Raw genomic sequence first — 14,389 nt, forward strand, 5'->3', positions numbered from 1 at the left:
TGGCAGCTGGCCAGTACAGAGATCCAAACCCATGACTTAGGTGTTACTAAGCTGTCCCTTTTATTTATTTATTTATTTATTTATTTTTATTTATTTTTTAAAAAGATGACTGGTAAGGGGATCTTAACCCTTGACTTGGTGTTGTCAGCACCACGCTCACCCAGTGAGCAACCGGCCATCCCTATATGGGATCCGAACCCGGGGCCTTGGTGTTATCAGCACCACACTCTCCCGAGTGAGCCACAGGCCGGTCCCTAAGCTGTCCCTTTTAGAAAGAGCTTTCTTTTATAGAAATTCTTTAAGTTAAATAATTATTTCTAATGAATATTGTCCTGTAAGCATGTGGAATACATGATTGGTATATGTAATATGAAAGTACTTTAAAAAGTTGTGGAATAATAGAATTAAAGATAATACAAATCTTCCCATGTACTTTTTGAAGTACCCTCATAAATTTATAATTTCAGAGTTTTAGTTTTTAATGGTAGTGAGAGATTTTAGCCTCTTTAAATAAAATACTTGATTTTTATTTTTGAGAGCCTATGTTTTCTCTCTTAATTAGGAAAAGTATGTTTATGATCTCTAATTGCTATTATAATCTTTTCTTTGGTTAGGACTGTTGGCTTCATGTAAATGCAAAAAAAAGTGTGTTTCCCAAGCTGTCAGCCATGGTTCGTGAAGGTGGTCGGGGTCTAGCTACTGTCATTTATCCTTATCTTCTGCCATTTATCAGCAAACTCCCTCAGTCCATTACAGATCCAAAGATGGATTTCTTCAAAAATTTCCTCACCTCTCTAGTTGCAGGGTAAGGAATTTAAATTCTTGACTTTTAAAGCAAAATAAATTTTCTTGTTTTCGTATTCATTATTTTCTTTAAATTTTTCCAAATTGTTTTTCTGTTCATTAAACACTTTTAAAGTTTTCAGAGAATTATAATTGGAGTTCTTTTCTGGAGTTCTTTCAAAGCTTCAGTGGTGGTTCAAAACAGAAAGTTAGATAAATAGGGTAAGATTCCTAGGTGGAAATAGGCCATTTTAAATGAGCCATTTTTTAATGTTGATAAACATAAATAGAAAAATGCAGAAAATGAGCCAGCGAAGTTTTTAAAATTTTCGTAGTTAAATATTATAACTGTTTAAATTCATACTTAAAGTATTATTTCAGTGTGTTTGTTGAAGTTGAAAGATAGTTTTATTACAATTAAAATTTTTTTTCATTACACCATTACCGTTATTTGATTAAGTCCTCTATTTCAAATTTGCAGGTAGATTGGTCCATGAATAGAAAATAAGTATCTCTTATCTTTTGCTGATACATTTTTGAAAATATGATTTTTCCCCCACAGTTCTTCAAGTTCATATTCTCATTGGGCTGTATGTATTTTGGTTGTTTGTTCCCAGTTTTTTTTTTTTTTTTTAAAAGATGACCGGTAAGGGGATCTCAACCCTTGGCTTGGTGTTGTCAGCACCACGCTCAGCCAGTGAGCAAACCGGCCATCCCTATATAGGATCCGAACCCGTGGCCTTGGTGTTATCAGCACCGCACTCTACCGAGTGAGCCACGGGCCGGCCTGTGTTCCCAGTTTTTAGTTTAAGAATTTTATTTTAAAAATTCCTCTTCTCAGGCTGGCCGGTTAGCTCAGTTGGCACAGTGTTATAACACAAAGGTTAAGGGGTCAGATACCTGTACCGGCCAGCTGCAAAAAAAAAAAAAAAAAAAAATCCTCTTCTTTAGGTATACCTTTTCTTTTTCTTCTTCTTTTTTTTTTTTTTAGATTTATTTATTTTTAATTGACAAGTATTGACTGTACATATTTACAGGGTACAGAGTTATATTTCAATACATGTATACAATGTGTAATGATCAAATTTAGGGTAATTAGCATTTTCATTATCACAAAAATTTATCATGGGATGAGAACATTTGAACTCCTCTCTTCTAGCCATTTGAGAACATACAATAAATTATTGTTAATTATAGATGCCTACCACTACAGTACACCAACAGAACTTATTTTTCCTGTCTGTCTGTAATTGTGTATCCATTAACCGATCTTTTCTTATTCCAGCCTATTCCCTCCCCTTTCCAGCCTCTAGTAACTACAATTCTACACTCTACTTGTAAAAGCTCAACTTTTTTCTTTTTAGTTCTGACATGAGTGAGGGCATGTAGTATTTTACCTTTCTGTGCCTGGTACAAAGCCCTTTTAATGTCTTTATTTTGGTGATTCTGGGCTTTTATTTTCTTTTTCATGAAAGAGTAATCCGCAGTTATTTATTATTTTTTAGGCTGTCATCAGAAAGAATGAAAACCAGCTTTTCAGAGTGTTCAGCAGTAATATCTGCCTTTTTTGAATGCTTACGTTTTATAATGCAGCAAAATTTAGGTGAAAAAGAGATTGAACAGATGCTCGTCAATGATCAGGTATTTAGTATTTATAATGTAAATATCATCAGTGTCTTTGCATACTGACTATAAAGAATCAAGCTCATTGTATCTTGTTGCCATTTTCAGTAGTCTTCCTTATAAAAACTGCATTTTTGTAATTTAGAAATTGAGTTATGTGTATTCATGACCAGATAAGTAAAAATTCCATACTGTCAGTTGCTACTGTAATGTCATAATGCTTGAGGACTAGTCAGTCTCTAGTGTTTTAGAGAGATGCAGTGCAAAACAGAATTTGAAGATGCTATGTGTGATCTCTTGTATTAAGTTTAAATTATGCAATAATCATCTCGTTACTTCTGAAATACTGGAATGCATTTATCTTTTTGTGAATAATTGGGCTTGGCTTTTAGAACCAGTGATAAGAGCAGGTTCTGGAATATGGTTCCTTATGGTAGGAAGTTAATGAGATTATAGAAACCCAGATCCTAGTTGATGTCTCAGATAGTTAACTTCTTCATCTTCCCTTTGTAATTTAAGAAAAAGGGTTCTGAATTCTGTGGGTTCTAGTTGTCTTTCATGTCGGCTTGTAGTCTCATAATAAATTAGATTTGCCTATAAATAAGGCAGAAAAGCAAAACACTTGAATAAGTCCAGAGGATGAAAAAAACCACAGAAGGGCCGGCCCGGTGGCGCACTGCTACAGTGCGCCACTTGGGAGTGCGGCAACGCTCCCGCCGAGGGTTCGGATCCCACATACAGACCGGCCGCTCACTGGCTGAGTGAGGTGCGGGCGCAACACCGAGGGTTGTGATCCGTTGCTGGTCACGAAAAAAGACAAAAAGGAAAAAAAAAAACAAACCACAGAATTATTTGTTAATTACCAAGAATCTTGCTCACTTATATAATAAAAAAGAAGGAATTTGTGTGGAGCATGATGAAATTATTAAGCTCTTTGTATGATATGAAAATGATCTTCAAGTTAATTTTTTCTGGGCTCTGGGGGAAAATTCATGTATTTCAATTAGCAAAAATGAAATTTCATAGTGGTTTACAGCTACCTTGTTTAAATTTTATTTCTTTCGAAAACTGAACTTTTGTATTTTTTACCTTCTCTTTCAGTTGATTCCTTTTATTGATGCAGTTCTCAAAGACCCAGTATTAGAACATGAGCAGTTATTTAACCATTTAGCAGAAACTTTAAGTTCCTGGGAAACCAAAGCAGACACGGAAAAAGATGATAAAATGGCTTACAACTTGGAGAACGTACTGCTAAATTTCTGGGAAAGACTGTCAGATATCTGTGTCAAGAAAATCAATGAGCCAGAAGCTGATGTTCAGTCCATTTTGGGTGTGTCTCACCTTTTACAGATCCTTCAGAAGCCAAAGAGCTCATTGAAGTCAAACAAAAAAAAAATTGGTAAGGTTAGATTTGCTGATGAGATACCTGAAAGTAACAAAGAGAATGAAAAATATGTATCTTCAGAAGGAGAGAACAGTGAAGGTTCTGAATTGACTGAACTTTTTCTTACTCATAATTCTTCAGACCTTTTGTCTCCTCTAAGGAAAAAACCTTTAGAAGACTTAGTCTGTAAACTTGCTGAGATGAGTATTAATTATGTCAATGAACAAAAGTCAGAGCAACATCTAAGGTTTCTTTCTACACTGCTCAACTCCTTCTCTTCAAGTCAGGTATTTAAAATGCTCCTTGGTGATGAAAAACAGAGTATTGTCAAAGCCAAACCTCTCAAAATAGCCAAACTTATACAAAAAAATTCTGCGGTGCGGTTTTTATACCAGAAACTAATAGGTTGGCTAAATGAAGATCAAAGGAAGGATGCTGGTGACCTGGTGGACATTTTGTACAGTGCCCTCTGTTGCTGTGACAATGATATGGAAAGAAAAGATGTCTTGGATGATCTGACTGAGGTATTATTGTTGTATATCTTTTTAAACTAATTTAATAATAGATGAGTAGAATTAGCCTTCATGGGAGATAGTTTTAGATTATTTCTTGACTATTAATTGATGTCAACTTAAAGATAAGCAGTATACTCTTGATTGTGATTTGGGAAGTATCTGATGCTGCTGGGTAGATGTTCAGCAGTACCATGACGACAAAAGCATGGTAATAAAAGGGTGAATTGGGCCGGCCCCGTGGCTCACTTGGGAGAGTGTGGCACTGGTAGTGCCGAGGCCGGGGGTTCAGGTCCTATATAGGGATGGCTGGTGAGCTCACTGGCTGAGACCACACCGTGGCGCAGACCACACCGTGCCAAGGGTTGCAATCCCCTTACTGGTCAAAGAAAAAAAGAAAAAAAACCAAAAGGGTGAATTTTTTCACTCTGTGCTTTTTAAAGTTGGACTAGCTAAGAAAGTTTTAATTTGTTATTGGTTACATAGAGGAGGACTTCATTTAATTTTTTTTTTTTTTTCCTTTTTGTCTTTTTTTTTTTACTGACCGGTAACAGGATCGCAACCCTCGGTGTCGCGCCTGCACCGCGCTCAGCCAGTGAGCGGGAACTGGTCTCCACATGGGATCCGAACCCTCAGTGAGAGCGCCACCACGCTCCCAAGTGGCGCACTCTCCAGTGCGCCACCGGGCCGGCCCAGACTTCATTTAATTTTTAAAAATTTTGCTGTTCATTCTAGCCCATTGTTTCTAACTTTTTTTCTTCTTTTAGGTGGACCTGACGTGGAATTCTCTTCTTCAGATAATTGAAAAGGTATCCCAGAAATTTTTATTTCCTTTTCTTCTTTTTTATTTATGGGTACAGAAAAATTAAAACCATAAACATTCACACACTGAATATGGAAAGGTAGTCAGGTGTCTTTGTTAGAGAACTTCCTTATTATAGTAACGTCCCATATTTGGGGACATTTGATCTTTGTTTCTTGATAGTATTAACTTTCAGTTAGGAATATCAGGGAAGAATGAATAGGCTCTGGAAAAATCTAGTGTTTCTTCCCTAGCAGGTAAAAAAGATAGAGTTTTATTATCTTTTAGTTAAAGCTACCAGTTTCTGCTCTTATCCTTGTTACTTTTTCTTTCATAAGAATGGATTGTGTGGTTCTAGCTTTAGCTAGGGCACATCAGGAAATTAAGTTTTCTCTACTCTGGAATAGTACAGACAAATTAAAATCTTCTAGTCTTTGTATGATTGCTATTTGACTTAATTAGAAAACTAGTTATAAGAATAATGAAAGGAAATCAAAGAACATAAACCGTTTATTTTTAAAATAGCTTAACTATTCTTTCCTAATGAAGATATAAATTTTATAAGATGTAAATAATATAACACTTTTCCAACTATAGAAATGTTATGACTAGCGGCCTAAAATTCTTCCTCTTTTTTCAAAGCATTTTTGATTTTCTATTTTATGTATTTCTCTTTTGAATTTACAAGTTTTTTTTTCTATTTTTTAAATTGTATTAAAAACACATAACATGAAATTTAGCATCTAAACTATTTCTAAATGTGCAATTCAGTAGTGTTAAGTGTATTCATATTGTTATGCAACTGTGTCCAGAACTTTTTCATCCTGCAAAACTGCAACTGTATCCATTAAACAATAACTTCCCATTTTCCCCAATAGTTTATTTTTATAAAGTAAATACAGAGTATTAGTTTATTATTTTTCAATTAGAAAAATAACTTATCAGGCACACCATTTGCATTAGTGCATCCAGTGCCTTCTCTCCCTGTAGACAAACTACACGAAAAGCCAGATTGTCAGGAAGCTGCTTGATAAGCCTAGAATCAGAGTAGGGGGAGTTAATAACTTGATAAGACTAGGCTGATATATTCATTTCCAACTTAGGAATGTAGCTGCCAGGTAGTTTAGGTCCTTGCATCTGTTGGAAAGAGTATCTGATTTTCTTCCTGGGCAGTGTTTTGGAAGGTTCTAGCCAGTATTTGCCTCCTGTGCTTCCATGAGTCACTAGCCTCCCCATCTCCTTATAGCTGCACAGATTCTTTTAATACACTGAGAAGTTGAACTTCAGGTCTTGCTAACTTGAGGGACCTTTTATTCAGAAATTTATTTTTTCTACCAGGAATATTATAGAATAGATAGGTTTTAGTTTTGATAAACTACATAGGAAAGTCAGTATTATAGCCATCTAAACTCTAAAGTAGTTTTTTGTTTGTTTTGTAGAACCTAATACTTTATAAGCAGAGTCCTAAAGTCAGTTTCTTTAAAAACAAACAAATGAAAAACAAACCTGAATTTTGAAACCAGAAAAGGACCTTAGAGATTCTCTAGGTTAATGTTTTCAGTTTTCAGATTAAGAAATAGGTCCAGGTTGCTTAAGAGATTTATCCAAAGTCATAAGGCTAGTATATTGGTAAAGCTTGGACTAAAATATAAGTTCTGGTTACCTACAATTTTTTAAATAAAAGGACAAACTTTTTTTTAGCCATTACCCAATCCACACTTGGATTTCTTTTTTCCAGATTGCTTTGAAATGAACCAAGTTGCAAAATTCATTTCTTCTCAGCCCTTAAAGCAAAAGAAGCTCTGGGAACACGGATCAGCATGCTTTAAGGGTGGATTTACAAGTTTTTTTTTCCTTGCTTCTCCACCACTTGAAAATAAACAAGTGTCTGTCAGATACCTGGCCCCAGTAACTCTCTTTCAGAGAATTTGGGGGAAATAAATCCCATTGCTCATATTGAAGTAATTTACCATTATTATAAAGTAGTTATTTAATTTGAGTAAAATTAATGAACAAAATTGAATATAGAGCATTTATAAATCCATCTTTACAGTTCATTCATTATTCATTGAACGTATCTGCAGTGTTGATAGCAGGTATCAAAGAAGTTTAAGACAGTCTCTGCTCTCAAGGAACTTATAATCTCATTGGAAAGACAAGACATACACAGATGAAACATTTAAATAATAATACAATCCAGTAAGTGCTTTAGAAATTCAGAGAAAAGCAGTGATCATTGTGGGCTGGAGTGGATGGGGGAGACCTCATACAGCAGGAGGGATTTGTATTGATTTTCAAATAATGGATGGGATTTTGATAAGTAAACAAGAGGGAGAATATTTATAGTTGGGAAGATAATGAGCAAAGCACGTAACTGAACGTTAAGCCAGGCTTAGTGGGGAATAGGAAGATACCAATCTTCCTAGAACTTGAGGAAGAGGAGTGGGGGGTACGGTTGGGGCCACGATGATGAAGGGAGGTAATATGGTACAAGTCATATTTTGGACAGATAAACTTTTTGATCTTCTAATCTTTGCTTTAATTTTATGGTTTTAGGCATGTATCAGTTCAGATAAACTTGCTTTAGTAATTCCTTGGCTAAGAGGTGATATCCTTGGAGACAAACTGGTAAACTTGGCAGATTGTCTTTGTAATAAGGACTTCAAATCCACAGTAAATTCAGAATCTTACTTCTCAGAAAGATGGACTCTTCTAAGCTTGGTATTATCCCAACATGTTAAAAATGGTAGGAAAAATATGGCTTTTGTTTTCTAGTAGGGGAAAATCCTTTTCATCTTTGGGGGGGATTAGTTTGCATGTTATTGGTTGAGAAGGACAAGACTTAACTCATTCAAATATCTTAATTTTGTAAGCACTCTAAATACTTGTTATTCTTTATAGCATGACTTGGAAGATATTTAATATTTTTAGTTTCATATTCTAAAGGGTTTTGAATGTAGCAAAGCTGCTTGCTCTAATTTTGTAGACCATAGCTATTTTTTACTTAATTTAAAACTGCTTTTTTACCTGTGTAAGAGAACAGATTGGTTTGTTGATATAATTTTGTCTAATACATAAACACTTTTTTAAAAAACCCATGGAAAGACCATGTGGTTATCAACCCAGAGTTAGCTATTTAAAAATATACTGTTAATATTTTTTATTTTTATCTGTTCAAACTCTTTTCCTCTAGATTACTTAATTGGAGAAGTATATGTTGAAAGAATCATTATTAAACTTCATGAAAGTTTATCTAAAACAAAGAAATTGTCAGAAGCTGAAAATAGTGATTCATCAGTGTCTAATATATGTGATGTGGCCTATAAGTATTTCAGCTCAGCGAAAGGATGCTTGTTAATGCCATCATCTGAAGATTTATTATTAACCCTCTTTCAGTTATGTGCTGAGAGTAAAGAAAAAACACATTTGCCAGGTAATAGCCTACTGCTTAAATGTTTTGTTGGGAATCTCTGGCTCTGACCGTCATAGTTAGTGTAAGTGCCCAGGCTTTATTAATTGAATCATAATGTATTGGAAAGTTTAAAGCATTTCGAGTGAAGGGCTGCAATCTTATATGCTTTCAGTTTTAGGAACCAAATTAAATATGTATGTAGATGTTTTGTGTAAAGTTCTTACTTGATACTAAGGAAATTTGGAAGGGCCCATAATAAATGAGTTGGAATCTTAGTAGCTCTGCCAAGTTGTTTAATTTCTTGATGTCTCAGTTTCTTTATTCATAAATGGGGATGATGATATCTTATCTCATTACTATAGTAAAACATCCAGTCTTGTATATCAACATGAAATCGAGATTATCTTTTTAAGGACTTTTTTCTTGCCTGTATGTTAATTCAGACTTATTTATGAAAGGAACATAAAATCATACTATTAATAGAGAGCTCCCCTCTCCCAACCCTTTTTTAAGTACTACCTTCTCATTTGGAAAGGGTGTAATAATTTTTTTTCACATCTCCAAAAGGACAACTCTCACAAATAATTTCAGAGCAGAAAAAAGCTAGCTATTAAAATCTTAATTTTTACATTTATATGGCATGAGCTAGCTTGTATTATTGCATGTTTATGACACAGTTACTTTGTTTTGGCAATTGAATCTTAATTTTGTGTTTTCTTTTTTAAATGGCATCTAAAAAAATCTCAGATTTTTCTTTCATTTTTCTACTGATTAGAGTTAATTCAGTAAGATTACAAATTCCTCTTCACATCTTTGATTTTAGATTTTCTTATCTGTAAGCTGAAAAATACTTTGCTGTCTGGTGTAAATGTATTGGTTCATCGAACTGGCAGTACATACAAACAGAGTACCTTCCTACGTCTATCTGCTCTGTGGCTGAAGAACCAAGTTCAGTCTTCACCTTTGGATATCAAAAGGTAAATTTTTTTTGTGCTCAGTTGCAGTGTCTCTTTTATACGTGATCATTATCCTTAAATAAGATTCTATGATTAGTGTGAGTGCCTATGAAAAATGACTTGTTATATAAGAAATCTACAGGGCTCTAAGAGAAGATCCAAACAAATTTTTCCAATAGCATTTTGTTTTAATATTTATACATTAAACTGTCAATTAATCGAAGAATGGTTTGTTATATCTGCTGGACCCTTCATTTGTAGCCAGCGATGTGATGGTGGGTACTATCTTGTGTCATAGGCTGCTGTAGGTTGTGACCATAACCTCTCATGGCCACCACACATACTGATTGTTCTTGGTTTATTTTGGGGGGATAGGTAACCACTGTTTTTAGGTACTGAGTTACAAATATATTTTACATCTCATACCTAAATTCTATAAGAAAAATGAAAACCATGCATCTAGAGGCTCTTGGGGTTGGATCAAATAATCATGCTCTTTTTATGGAGTAAGTAGCTTTATTTCAAAAATATCTGATCTGGATTAGGTCAGATAAATTTCATTCTGTGATAGAAGCACTAATTGATTTCAAATCATAAATGTTGGCTTAGATCCCCGATTTGACTGTGTTATGTCCATTGTGGGGGTGGGTGGTCACTTACTGTTTTTATTTTCATATCCTTTGATCAGATAACCTATTGCAGGGTACTTAATATGTACTTGAGTTTTCAGACTAGTCATAGCATAACTACAACACTTAAATTCTTTGCATTATTTTCAGTCTTCAGGTCCTCTTGTCTGCTGTTGAAGATTTGCTAAATAAGTTTCTGGAGAGTGAAGATACTTATCTTCTGGGAATTTATATTGGAGGTGTAATGCCAAACAACAGTGAATGGGAAAAGATGAGACAGTCTCTCCCTATGCAGGTATTTTTGAGATTGGAGAGTGTACGACTCTGAAGTTTGTATTTCATGCAAGCTTGAATTATTTTATTTTATTCTAGGGGAGAAAAATAAATGAGTATCTTGCTTTGCCTTTATGTCTCTGAACGTTCATGTATTAGATGTTTGCTGTTTGCAAGACACCATTTGACAGTGGCAAAGGTGAATAAGACCTAGGTTGGTCCTTAAGGAGTCCTAAAGAAATATACATGCTAATAATTTCCTGTTGTAGAAACCAAACTTCTAGGTTTTTGTGGTTTTACTAATAAAATAGATATTCTGATAACTTCATTTTTGTTCCCTGTCTGAATTGTATAGGTAGTAAATAATTTAAAATGTCTAATGATTTTGTATATAATTTAATGTATTCTTTTCACAGTGGTTACATAGACCTCTTTTAGAGGGAAGATTGAGTTTGAATTATGAATGTTTCAAAACAGATTTTAAGGAGCAAGATACAAAGACACTTCCCAGCCATTTGTGTACTTCAGCATTATTGAGCAAAATGGTTTTAGTTGCACTGAAAAAGGAAATAGTCTTAGAAAATAATGAGCTTCAGGAAATAAGTAAGTATATATGAGCATTTGGATATAATGTATCAGTAAATAGAATTTTAAAATGATTTTGATTACACTACAATTTAAATCTTTAGTTCATCAAGAATCTTTAGCTTCCTACTAATTATTTTAGTGATGGGAAACTTGCGGTTACTTAAGCGATGAATGTTAAATTGCAAATAGGATGGAAACATACTGAAATCTTGCTATAATCTCATCAGCTGTAAAGCATAATTTGGTATAAGATCAGTTACTCAAGCTGGCATGACATCAGTATAAGCAGATCCTATGGCATATACACTAAAGAAAATGGGTAAGTGAAGCTTTGGTGTTTTATCAAGGATTCTGGATTTTCTGCTGAGTTTTGAACCTCTATACCTTCATATTCATTGGGCTGTAATTTTTTTTCCTGGCAAGTGGAGGTTGAAATGTTGAATCCCAAGAGGATTTAGGACCTCAGCAAGTTTCCTCATTTCAGAAACTGGCTTAGAATTGTAAGTAGTGGTGTGACTTGTACAAGATGGTAGTAAAGGTATAGAATTTGAATAAATCCCATGTTAATCTTGTTTGTAAGCCGTCAGCTGTAACACAGTTACTGGTAGGGGAGAATATATGCTCTGCGGAAGAAAGGTAAAACACTGAAACACCTCTTTTGGTCAGCCAGCTCCACATTCAATTAAGGGTAAGGAAATAAGCCTACAGTTTACATTGCACATAGGGTGAATCCTTCCAAACACAATATTGGATATGGGAGCAATAATTTTTATATTAATTTATTTTTGTTCATTGTGTTACTAATTACAAATGGGCAATGTTATTTATTTAATCTTCCTATCAACCCTATTAGTCAGATATTATTGTTGTTGTTTTCATTATCTTGACATGATTAGAGTTACTTTGCTCGTAGGATTAGATTTTGAACTAGGTCTCAAGGCTTCTGACTCCAAAGTTCATTCATGGCTTATAAAAGGATGTTGCGACTATTTATGTATTAGAAGCCTACAATATGACAGGTTTTGTGATAGACACTTGGTCATTTAATTCTCACAATAGTCCTGTGAAGTAGGTTGTAATATCCTAATTGATTACTATGTATACAGCTCAAGATCGACATAGATTTGAGTTTAGACCAGTTTGTCACTGAGGCCTGTGCCCTTTTTACTGTGTCATTCTGTCTCCCATTTCTTACCACATTGGCATGCACTTCTCATCTCAGGTCTTGGGTCCATTAGTTTTTTTCCTGAGTGTAACTTTTTACCAATTATGTCTCAATAGTAGGAACACTCTTTCATTATCTCCATTCTTAACTAATCAGAAAAAGAACCAAGTAAGATTTGTGAGAGGGGCGGTATTTTGTATCAGACAGATGTTCTAAGTTTTCAGTATCTTTGAATATCTCAAAGCAGATTTGAAAATCAGTTCATAGATGTTTTGAAATGAGTGGGCACAGTAGTGTTAGAAAATAGGGCAGAGAAGTGAAAATGACCAAAGGGTTTGTTCACAAAGTACATCTGATAATTTGCTGCTGTCTGTTCCTTTAGTTGCAGAACTGCTGTATTCACTGCAGTGGTGTGAAGAATTAGACAATCCACCTATTTTCCTAACTGGATTTTGTGAAATGCTTCAAAAAATGAATATTACGTATGATAACTTACGTGTTCTTGGTAATACTTCTGGCTTTTTGCAGCTGTTATTTAATAGGTAAGAATCCTTTTCACTTTACATTTTTTAAATGACTATTTTACTTTTTATGGCTTTGCCTTCTGTAAGATGTCAGTCCACTTCATGCTAATGTTTCAATCAGAGGGCTTATCTAAATAACCCCTATTCTTAATGATAAACACTTTTGGATACTAAATATTTGATTTAATCTTCTGGGAGAATATATTTGTATTTTGCCTGTCTTATTAAATCCATAATATGTTCAGGGGATAGATGATGATGAAAGAAGTAGAAGCCAATAGAAATTGCTTTATTTGTCTCTGTGGCCCATGCCTCCTACTGCTCTCAAATTTAGCCTTTACCTTACATGTTGTTATAGGTGTGTCTTAATATTATAACCACAATACCCTAGATGAGGAAGGAAGTATGAAAACAGTCCTCGTGAAGGTTATAGCAGTTAGCTTATTGAAATTATTACCTTGAACGGCTTTCTCATTAAGAGTTTATAATTTGCCTGTAGTATTTGGAGCATGTTTTGCAGTATTAGAGGACCTAGGCTTCCTCATCAGTCCTACCTCACAACATTCCTCAGTGGATATTAGTATCTCCTTGATTTTTCAATTTAAACTAGCTTAGGTGTTATCTGGGAGATTTCCTTGTCCCAGCGGCAGCTTTTGGTCTTCAAGCCTAATCTTAAACATCATCTCCCCTATTGGGACTTCAGGGACTTTGGGGTTGCCTTGGAATGAGAGCTCAGTACTCGTTGTGAAGGAATATGGAAAGCCTAAACTCCCAATCCTTTAAGTAATTAATGGCAGTTGCTTGGGTGCAAAGTCCTGTGATGGCCTCACAAGATGATTTATTTAATTTTGTAAAAGGCATGCATGTAGCCATTGTTTAAAAATTTTATTAATTACACTCTCAAACTGGAATATAATTGGTTTTTGGTTTTTGGTTTTTTCTCTTTCCTTTTTTAGATCCAGGGAAAATGGCACACTTTGGTCTCTTATTATTGCTAAGTTGATCCTTTCCCGAAGCATTTCGTCTGATGAAGTAAAACCACATTATAAGAGAAAAGAAGGGTATTCTTATTTCTAATTTTTATCTTGTAATTTTTTGTAATTGGTCACCTTGACAATCCCTAACTAATGAACAATCTCTGATGAATCAAAAAAATGAGGTTTAGGAAGTGAGGAAATTAAAGGAAACAAGAATTGAAGACTTTAAAACAAATTGTTTTAGGTTAGGGACACAATAATTTTTTTTAACTTTATAACCTTTTGTTGTGGAATTTTATACTTTAAACAAATAGCATTTCATAAGCTTGTTTTCCGCAGAAATCTTCCTGGTAGAAATCTTTCTTTTTTCCCTCCTTAACATTCTTCTTCCATCACTTTATTTGCAATGTGAGGATGATAGAGAAAGTTACTTACTGCTCTTAATAAGGATTATCCTATTGAAGTATGTTCTAGAAAAGTAATAAGTGTGTTCTTAAGGGAAAGAAGTCTATTATGGGGTTGGACATGCTAGTGAAACTCAGCTTCAAATTAATACTTTGCTGAGATTTACCAAGAAGCATTTTGAATTTACCAGTTTACTGAGAATAATTCTGAAGTGATATATATATGCTGTGGCACAGCAGAGTTCTACAATAAATATGGATTTTTTTAATCATATTTAAAAATTTTTAAAAACTTTTTATTTTGAGGTAACTGTAGACTCACATGCAATTGTAAGAAATAATACAAAGAATAAAAAA

At 34.3% G+C, this 14,389-nt stretch overlaps 1 protein-coding gene across 1 annotated transcript; it reads left to right on the top strand.

Moving 5' to 3' along the window:
• Positions 1–614: 614 nt before the first annotated feature.
• Positions 615–13,728, top strand: LOC103583096 (E3 ubiquitin-protein ligase listerin-like; the record flags this gene model as incomplete). The annotated part of the gene is made up of 11 exons (XM_008564510.1): positions 615–805; positions 2,289–2,424; positions 3,508–4,314; positions 5,070–5,111; positions 7,661–7,850; positions 8,298–8,537; positions 9,340–9,493; positions 10,252–10,396; positions 10,791–10,977; positions 12,510–12,669; positions 13,608–13,728. Coding segments are annotated over 11 exons (2,373 nt in total), but the record flags the coding sequence as incomplete, so codon positions are not given.
• Between the last annotated feature and the right edge of the window lie 661 nt (positions 13,729–14,389).

The sequence above is a fragment of the Galeopterus variegatus genome, unplaced genomic scaffold (genome assembly GCF_000696425.1).
Source record: "Galeopterus variegatus unplaced genomic scaffold, G_variegatus-3.0.2 Scaffold19631, whole genome shotgun sequence".
NCBI lineage: Eukaryota > Metazoa > Chordata > Mammalia > Dermoptera > Cynocephalidae > Galeopterus > Galeopterus variegatus.